The sequence below is a fragment of the Medicago truncatula genome, chromosome 7 (genome assembly GCF_003473485.1).
Source record: "Medicago truncatula cultivar Jemalong A17 chromosome 7, MtrunA17r5.0-ANR, whole genome shotgun sequence".
Classification (NCBI taxonomy): Eukaryota; Viridiplantae; Streptophyta; class Magnoliopsida; order Fabales; family Fabaceae; genus Medicago; species Medicago truncatula.
Genome location: NC_053048.1, coordinates 23,859,543 through 23,869,912, shown reverse-complemented (window position 1 = coordinate 23,869,912; position 10,370 = coordinate 23,859,543). Strand labels below are relative to the sequence as shown.

At 31.5% G+C, this 10,370-nt stretch overlaps 1 protein-coding gene across 1 annotated transcript; it reads left to right on the top strand.

Annotated features, from left to right (window-relative positions):
• Nucleotides 1-665: 665 nt before the first annotated feature.
• On the top strand, nucleotides 666-2,544 carry LOC112416289 (uncharacterized). The gene is made up of 6 exons (XM_039827929.1): nucleotides 666-949; nucleotides 1,032-1,152; nucleotides 1,241-1,333; nucleotides 1,422-1,523; nucleotides 1,630-1,977; nucleotides 2,331-2,544. The coding sequence occupies exons 1-6, from the start codon at nucleotides 666-668 to the stop codon at nucleotides 2,409-2,411; spliced, it is 1,029 nt and encodes a 342-aa protein (XP_039683863.1). The 3' UTR covers nucleotides 2,412-2,544.
• The last annotated feature ends 7,826 nt before the right edge of the window (nucleotides 2,545-10,370 follow it).

Sequence of the window (10,370 nt, the reverse complement as noted above, 5' to 3'; positions counted from 1 at the left end):
AGATTTATGAGTTGTTAAAGGACGCAAATGAAGAATTATATGAAGGGTGTACAAAGTATTCAAAATTGTCATTTATAGTTAAATTGTATCATATAAAGTGCTTGTGTAGAATGAGTGACAAAGCCATGACTATGATTCTTGAATTGTTAAAAGACGTGTTCGTAGATGCAAAGATTCCTAATTCATTCTACGAGGCTAAGAAAATCATCAACAAACTTGGTCTTGGTTATATTAAGATACCTGCTTGCCCAAATGATTGTATGTTATATTGGGGTGAAGAAAATCAAGAATTGGAAGAATGCAAAATATGCACATCTAAGTGGAAGGATAACAAGAAGAAACAACCTGCAAAGATATTGCGCTACTTTCCACTAAAGTCAAGATTGCAAAGGCTATTTATGGGTTCCAAAACTGCAGAGTCTATGAGTTGGCATTCATTGGATGGTAACCAAGATGGGCTGATGCGACATCCTAAAGATTCCGAGGCATGGAAAACGTTTGACTTACTTCATCCTGAATTTGCAGCAGATCCTCAAAATGTACGACTTGGCCTATCCACCGATGGCTTTAACCCTTTTGGAGTTATGAGTTCAAACTACAGCATTTGACCAGTGGCTCTTATCCCATACAATCGCCCTCCATGGGAGTGCATGAAGCAAACATCAATGATCCTTTCCATGATCATTCCTGGGAAACTAGCCCCGGGAAATAACATTGATGTGTACTTACAACCTCTCATCAAAGAGTTGAATGAAATGTGGTATGATGGAGTGCGTACATTAGATTCATCAAAAAATGAAATGTTTACGTTGAAGGCAGCTTTGATGTGGACAATTAGTGACTTTCCAGGGCTTGGTACTTTATCTGGGTGGAACACATACACTGGTTTAGCCTGCTCCACTTGTAAGTTTGAAACAGATAGTTGTAGACTAAAGAATGGTAGGAAATGGTGTTTTATGGGTCACCGACGATTTTTAAAAAATGATCATAAATTTCGATTGAATCGGTCTCGTTTTAATGGAAAATTTAAGGAAAGGGAACCCCTTCGATCCTACTTTGAGCAAGAATGAAATTGTCAACAATAGACCTGAGAATGTTCCCTTGGACCATTGGGTGAAATTTGTTGAATATCGCTTGAAACCCGAGACTATGGTATACTTCATTTTTCATTATGTATTTTTTTTTTTTTTAAATAATCAGTTGTTAAATCATAGAAATTAATATACTCTCACTTGTATAGGAAATGTGCAAGCGAAACAAAGAAGCGAGAAAGAAACAGATTTTTAATCATACGTGCGGCGCCATGACTTTCGCGAGAAAAAGACATATCCTAGTATGTTTGTCTATTACTATATGTAACTAATTCTTTGTTTAAGTTTACTATTAAGTTATTTGATTCATAATTATACTTTTTATTATAGACTCTTGAGGCTGGTAAGCCTGTCGGCCGGGGTCCAATGTGGGATATGACCCACAAAAGGGCAGATGGGAAGTATGTGAATGAAGAAGCTCAGAAGATAGGGGTAAATTGATAATCTACCTCCCAATTTATTTTAAATTTATGTTCATTGTTTTAGAATTGAAGGAAATGAATGTTATTCATTGGTTATTTATTATTTGGTTTTGTAGGAGAAAATTTGCAATCATATAGCTGAAAACCCTGATGCTTATTCTGAAATTTCTCCAAATGATATTGTTGGCAAGATATTTGGAAAAGAGCATTCTGGCCGTGTTCGAGGAATGGGCATGGGAGTGGTTCCTACTATTGCTTTTAAGCATACTACCACACGACTTAGCGGTATGGAGTTTGGCTCTTTTCGTGGTAGTACTTCAAGCGGCAGTTCTGCATTGGTGAACCAAAAACTTGCAACTATGGAGGCTCAAATGACAGCACTTGTTGGCTACATTAAAGCGAAGGAAGGTGGTTCACTACCTCCAGAGTTAGCTGCTGCCTTATTTCCCAATGATACACAACAGGTATAACAACTACTCAATGCATTTATGATTTTGTGCATGTGTCTTTCTGGAGTAGTTCCGGCGCTACATTAAGCTTTGGAAGCATTGATATTATTTGATGATATTTTACAAAATGGATCTGAATGCTATTGGGCTAATGAAATCAATATTGCTAATTTATTTTTTATCAATTAAATGCATTTCTCTAAGTTTTTCATCATCAATCTTTATATTCATCAATTATGAAAAATTGATTTTGGATAATACTGTCTTTCAAGCTTTTACTTTGATAATAACTTTTACTTTGCTTAGGTTCTTGAATTGGCAATAATATCTGGCTTAATATGAGTTAACAATTATAATATTTTTTGCAGGCATCAAACGTAGGAAATGAATCTCCAACACCCAATGACATAACTAGATCATCAGATGAAAGCAATGCACGTCGATCATGAGAGTCCTAATTTTAGTGACATCAGTTGTCTAGTCATTTTTATGTTTTGAAACTTGTTATTTTGAGAATAGCTAAAGATGGTGGCAATGGTTTGTGTAACTTTATGTTTGGAGACTTGTTTATATATGAGACTTGTTTTGGATATTTGCATCAAACTCCACTTGAGTTGAATTATAAATATATCAATGACAATGTTCAAAATTTGTTTGTCCTTTAATTTTGTTCAAAAAATAGAAATGTACAATTATATATTCCTATGAAATAATAATATTATAAATAAAATAATTTCAATTTTTTGAGCATTGTGGCATTTTATATGTCAATTGTGGAAGCTCAATGATTAAATATCAGAAGTAAATTCTGGCAGTTGGACATGCCACTACAAGCATAGGTCTCAGGAGTACTTTCTGGCGGTTAAAACTGCCGGTACGTTTTGCATGTTACGGCGGTCAAAAATGCCAGAAACACCTAGCGGTTTTGTCACAATTATGTAAATAATGGTGTTTGAAACTGCCGCTATATACAATTAAATAACCGCCACTTTAAGCCAAATATAAAACGGCGGACAACATGGCGGTTACGTAAAAACTGCCGCTTTAAACATTGTGGTAGGCAAAATTTCGGCAGTTTTTAAAACGCCAGAATTGTACATAGTGGCGGCTAAAATCGCCGGAACATTTAGCCGCCGGAAAACACTAGTTTTTTTTAGTTTCATGACATTTGCTGACATATCAAACTCATTCTTTTGACAATTAATTGCAAGTGATGTCTCATAGTACACTTCATTAAAGAATTTTGGTTGTGAAAGTTAGTAAAAAAATAAAAGTTTACAATACAATATATATTTTACGTGTCATTATCTTTTTGCATGTTATTGTGTGTTGTCATAACATGAAGAAAAAAACCACAAAGACTCCCATCATCTTTTCAATAAATGAAAAATCAAATCATAAGATAAAGCATCTAAAACAAATTCATTGACTCACATCATTATAGTATAGTAAAAATTTAATAATTTCAAGTTAGAGAAACAACAAATTCCACCTAAATTTCTAATATAAAAAGCCAAAGTTTCATAACCATTGCTGACACTTCAAACTTCTATTTTTGACAAATATTTCCATGCGGCATTTTATAGTGCATTTTATTATAGAATTTAAGTTTAATTATATTTTTGGTTCTCTAACTATTTAATTGGTATTGGATTTGTCCTCTAACTAAAAATTGATTTATTTCGGTCCTTTAAGTTTCAATGTTACTACATTTAGTCATTTCTGTTAGTTTTATTCAAATAAACGTTAGGGTTTGTGTTATATGGATATCTGACCTCCTCTTTCACACATACATATATATGAACCATAACAGTTACCAATAATATCAGTCACTATTTAATCATAATACCTTAACAAGAAATAGGACCAAAATGATACTAATAAATAAAGTTAGAGGACCCACATAACACAAACCCTAATGTTTATTTGAATAAAACTAACAGAAATGACTAAATGTAGTAACGGTGAGAAACTTAGAGGACCGAAATAAATCAATTTTTAGTTAGAGGACCAATCCAATACCAATTAAATAGTTAAAGAACAAAAAGTAATTTAGTCTAGAATTTACGATGTGAAATTTAGTAAAAAGAAAGTTTATAATACAATCTAAGTTTTTAGTAACATTATCTCTTACATCATCACAACAAAAAAAATAATTATGAGACCAAAGGAGAGGAAGAAGAAGTTCAACCTAAATTTTTGTTGAAAAGTCAAAGTTTCGTAACCATGGCTCACACCTCAAACTCTTTCTTTTAACAATATCTCATACTTTCATCTATATAACTATGCTCGTTAAGCCATCCTTTCATATATATCAAAACACAAATTATTATAACAAATATAAGATGAAGACCTCCATTGTACTTATAACCTTTCTAACTATGATGGTGGTTGGGTATGCCTTTGATTGTGAAGAAGCTAAGACATCAATACTTCCTTGTATTGGATATCTCATCGGAGAGGATGATCACCCTTCAATTGCTTGTTGCAATGGTGTCAAAGATTTGAAATCTTCGGTGCCCACCAAAGGTGATCGACATAAGGCATGTGAGTGTCTTAAAAAAACCTCAAGTCACTTCCATAATATAAGGGATGACTTAAATGCCTTGCTTCCTAAACGATGCGGTGTTGACCTAAACTTTACTATAAACAAGAGCATCAAATGTGACCAGTAAGCTCTCAATGTTTTTTTTTTTTAAGTCTACTTTTAAAGAATTTTTTTAATGATAAGTAAATATTTATTATAGGAAATTTTAAAATTTAATTAAATGAATTAAAGTTTGGAATCATTTTTGTTTAATATGAAAGAAAATATAATATAAGAAAATACACAACCATATATAATATTCTCAATTAAAATTAAAAAAATTTGTTTTAAAGTTAATTTTTTTTTTATATCATCACTTATCTATATACACATTCAAATAAAATATTTCATGTAATATTTAATAGGGTTAATAGTGTTTTTCACCCCTGTAATATATGTCATTTCCGGTTTTTACCTCTATAAAATTTTCGGTTTGATTTTCACCCTCGTAAAATTTTTATTTTCCGGAAAACACCCTTAATAGGCCATTCAAAAACCAAAATTTCTTGAAAAAAAATTCTGAAAATGGCCTATTAGGGGTGTTTTCCAGAAAATAAAAATTTCACGAGGGTGCAAATCAAACCAAAAATTTTATAGGGGCGAAAATCGAAAATGACATATATTACAAGGGTGAAAAACACTATTAACCCTATTTAATAATACTAATAATAAAAACACTTTCATTTTTTTTCCCTTCTGAAACTAAGATGTATTTTTCATAATATATATACCATCAAAGAACCGACAAAATCTTTTTTAATTTGTCAGAAATAGTTAATACGATATAAGTATAATCTTTATCATTTTCATTCGTTTAGTTTTTATAATGTATAATATATTGATATTTTTTTATTTTAATGTTGGCAGAATTCCTTAAGCTACTATATGAGGCATGAGTCATGGAGAAAATAAAACTTCAATTGGATGGACATTTGGTTGCTTTTCTCAGAAAATAAATAATAGTCTGTCCTACGTATTGTCAATATAAAAAAAAAAAAAAAAAAACTATGAATATATTATTTTTATATTTACTTATATTTGGATCTCTCTCTATATCTATCTATCTATCTCTCTTTATCTCTCTCCCCATCATTCTTTCGTGTGGCTCTTCATATCATAATAGAAACTAATCAAGACATAAAATGAGGTCATCTAAAAAATAGAAGATAACCAATAATCGAAGTAGGTCATCTAAAAAATAAGCTTGTCTTCTATATTATTATTAGGAACTTGAAAGATACTCAAATTCTTGCAACTCTCCACGATCTTTTTTTTTTTTTTTTTACTGAGGGAAACTCTCTTGAACCTTGTTGTATATCTCTGTTTTGCACTGATTATTTTTCTTCTATGTGTCTCTTTTCATTCTAGGTCTACCTTCTCAAAATTGACAAATTCGAGAAAGACGTTCTTACTTTCATTCATTTCTGTCATTTTTTGTTGGTATTTTATCCAATTTTTCTTTTTTTGTTATATTTTAAGAATCAATGTTTCATGAATTGTATGTTGTGGAATTTAATTTATCTCTCCTTTTTTTTGTTAATAAAGATTATTTTTATAATTCTTTATGTTGTTTTTTGTTGAATGATGTTTTGGTTTAGAAAAGTTATTTCAGCAGTCTTTTATCTTATTTATATAGCTTAAATATGTCTTTAGTTCCTGCACTTTCATCAGATTTTGGCATTGATCCCTACACTTGTTTTTTTGTTTGGAATTAGTCCCTGCACTTTGTAAAAATATTGGTATTGATCCCTCTGTTAACCTTCTGTTAAAAAAAAAAAATACAAAACTATTGGTATTGGTCCCTGCACTTTGTAAAAATATTGATATTGGTCCCTGCACTTTGTAAAAATATTGATATTGGTGCCACGTGGCGTGAAATGATTGGGCCACGTGGCACTCTGTTAGTTTTGTGTTTTTTTTAACAGAAAGTTAGCAGAAGGACCAATACCAATATTTTTACAAAGTGCAGGGACCAATGTCAAACAAAAAAAATGCAGGGACCAATGTCAAAATTTGATGAAAGTGTAGGGACCAATGACACATTTAAACCTATTTATATTTGTAACACTTTAATCTTTTATTTTTATTTTTTCCCATTCAAATACTTTATCTTTCAAAAAGTGCACAAATAAATCTTTTTTTCATTTTTTATTCAAAAAACGCTAAGTTTTCACGACACATATGATAATCCTATATTTTTAAATTGAAAAAATAAAACCCAAAAAGTGATTAACATGTGCATTATCAACCCCTCTTTCTTCAACCAAAAAAAAAAACCATAAAAATCAGCTTTCTTCTTCATATATTTATCAGATGTTCATCATCTTAAACCCTCTCTATCCATGATTCCGATTCAAAACTCCACAAGAGCATTCAATCATATGTTTTTACTCTCATAATCATATGAATTTAGAATAATTTTTCATGAAAAATCCAAAACAATTATGCTGCTTTTGTACAAACAAGAAGGTGAAGAAAAACAACAAATCACGAAATCGAAGTTCGCATGAAGCACACAATAATACAAATCAACAAAATCTCCAAAATCCCAAAATATTGATTTAACTCAATAAAATCAATTTCAATAATAAAATTCTAGCAAAAACATATAACACAAGCATCACAACAAACCCTAAAAGATATAAAAAAAAAAAAAAAAAAAAAAATTAGTTCGATCTAATCAACGATTCACGACAATTGATCAAGAAATGAAAGATAAGACCCATAAGATTTGTAATGGTAGCCATACCAATACAAGATCTTGTTCTTTCTTAAAAGAAAATCAAGAAACATAAGCCCAAAAAACAAATATGAATCAAGGATATAGAGGGTTTAAGATGATGAAAATATGAAGAAGAAGAGGTTCATGATGAAGATGTCCATCACTTTTTTAGATGTAATTATTACTCCGACAAAAATAACAACTTGTATTTTCAAGATGAATTTTTCTTTTATGGAATCCTTGACCTAATACATTACAATTTCTGAATCACTCACTAAATAAAATAAAAGAAAGTATTACTCCCCGTTTCAAATTATATGTTATTTTGGCAACCAAAAAATTGTTCCAAATTATATGTCATTATACAATATCAATGAATAATTAATGTTTAATTTTTTATTATAACATTTACTATTTATCACTTGACCTTTCTTCGATTATTTTAATTTATACTTTTCATACTATTAATAAAGAATAATTTTGTAAAATAACTCATAACTACTATTTTCAATAGAAATGCGGGACATTTATACAGCTACAGTGATTCACACGCTTCATGCGTTTTGGTTGTCTCGGAACACTCTTTGATTCTCCTCGAATAAGGCCTCTCTACACGCTGCTAAGGTGAGGGTACATTCCTTAATTTGGTATGTCTGGTAATCTCTCATTGGGTAAGTGTGTTGCATGAGTTTTCCTCTTCTTGATTCATTTTCGGTTTCCTCTCATCGTCGTCAGATTCGAGAAGTTTTGTCAGTAAAGTGGAAGGCGCCTTCAGCCCCTTGGTTGAAGGTAAATACAAATGGCTATGTCATTGGAATTAACGACGCTTGTGGGAGTTTATTTCGTGATCATTTAGACTCTTTTTTAGGCGCCTTCACTTGTAACTTGGGAACTTGTTCTGTTTTTACTGCTGAAGTTCATGCCTTTATCCTGGCTTTGGAGTATGCCGCCCTTCATGGGTGGAGAAATCTTTGGTTCAAAAATCCGTCGTTGATTCCGGTTTTACTTAGGAATCATTTGAAAATGCTCGCTGTCTTGGTATTCAGGTTATCTCTTTTTTAATAATATTGTTGAGTTTGGCGGTATAAGATGGAGCTCGTCAGGGTGCTAACCTAGTTGGGATGTTGTTGCTTCCCCTTGATGTCTGTCTTTCTCCTGATTCAGCGGAAAAATACAAAATTAATTGTATTTTTCAATATATGTGAAATATATTAATTTAGAGGAATGCTAGCAACACTCTTTTTTGAGCACTCTCTCTAACACTCATTCTTTTATTGGATGAAATCAATGTATGTCCCACCACTTTATGTGGGTTCTATTTCCAAAGTGTAGGTCCTACATTGATTTTACCCAATAAAAAAGTGAGTGCCAAAAGAGAGTGTTGCTAGCATTTCTCATTAATTTATAGGGTAGTGTTAACTTGTGCCCTTAGGGCACATGTTAAGAAACCCAAAAGAAGAAATATTCTATAAAATTTTATGCATTTAATTGATTAAAAAGTTAAAGATTAAATGATATGCCCACATTCCAATAAATAATTCCATATTTAAATCATTAACGTGTGCCTTGAGGGCATAAATTAACATTTCCCTAATTTATAACGGAGATAGTATATGGTATAAACAACAATGTTTACTTAATACCCTCTCCGTTCCTTTATAATTGTCACTTTTAGAGAAAAAATATGTTCATATTTAACTGTCACTTTCAAAGTTCAATGCAACATTAAATGTTGTTTTACGAATATTACCCTTAGATATATATTGCGAAAAGAGAAACATATGAAATGAAATATTAAATTAATAAGGTCATTATAAGAAAAGTAAAAACAATTGTATCAAAAGTATTACTCTCACATTCCTTTTTAAGTGTCACATTTGCTAAAAAAAATTGTTCCTATTTAAGTGTCACATTTAGAGTTTAAGATGGTAATATGTCAATTATACCCTTAACCTCTCAATTACTAAATCTGACACATTAATTGCATAGTATTATTTAGGCTTAAACGTACTTTTTACTCTCTAAGTTTGCAAAAGTTACAATTTTGGCCCCCTATTAAAAAAAATGGCAAAAGTGACCCCTCATGTTTACCCCCTTTTGCAAAACTCCAATTTTGACTGGTCAACGCTTATGTGGCACTTCACTTGAGTGAATTGGGTGCCACATGTGTAATTTTTAAATTAAAAATAAAAGAAATTTTTTTTATGAATTAAAAAATAAAAAATAAAAAAGGAATTGGAAGGGGGCACACGTGAGAATCCAACCCTTCTTTCTCTCCCTTCTTTCTTCATCAATCTCTTCCCTCCTTCATCTTCTTACCCCCACAATTCATCAAACCCAGCAACGTCACCAAAAATCCCTAATCAACCGCAAAACGCTTCTCATCCACCACCATAACCACTGCATCATCCTTCGAATTCCCACATAATCTAACCGAACTTGAATTTGGGTTTAATGATTTTGGGGTAAACGAATTTAGGTTTTGCTTTAACGTGTTTGGTCCTTGTTTTTGCTTGTTTTTCTATTTGAATTGATGATTTAATTAATGAAGATTGAAGATTCTGGGTGTGTTAGATATCTGGAATTGATGATTTTATGAATATTGAAGATTCTGGGTGTTTTTGAGTTAGATATTGATTTATGGGTTTTGCTTGAATTGATGATGATAAAAAATGATTATGTAAGCTTGAAGAAGAAGGATGAATATGAGTGAGACATCAGAGTGAGAGAGAGAGCTGCTAGTGTGTGTTCACTACCTTCATTTCCTTTTTTTTTCACGTGCCGTTACCTTTTGATTCTTTTCCTTTTTCATTTTTTTTAATTCAATTGGTAAATATGTGGATTTTTTATTTTTCTTAAATACAAAAATATACAGCTGGCAGCTTTTCATGTTGAGTCGCTTGACACATGGCGTTGACCAAGTCAAAATTGGAGTTTTGCAAAAGGGGGTAAACATGAGGGGTCACTTTTACCATTTTTTTAATAGGGCGCCAAAATTACAACTTTTGCAAACTTAGGGGATAAAAAGTGTGTTTAAGCCTATTATTTAGCCTAATCCAATTCCTCTACTCCATCAGACACATTTTTACCGAGGCTACA

Bases quoted from the DNA above. Each gene is read 5' to 3' on its own strand.
- LOC112416289 (XM_039827929.1), top strand. From the start codon at position 666: ATGATCCTTTCCATGATCATTCCTGGGAAACTAGCCCCGGGAAATAAC. The intron at 1,524-1,629 runs GTAAATTGATAA...TTGGTTTTGTAG, and splicing joins AAGAAGCTCAGAAGATAGGG to GAGAAAATTTGCAATCATAT. The intron at 1,978-2,330 runs GTATAACAACTA...TATTTTTTGCAG, and splicing joins TTCCCAATGATACACAACAG to GCATCAAACGTAGGAAATGA.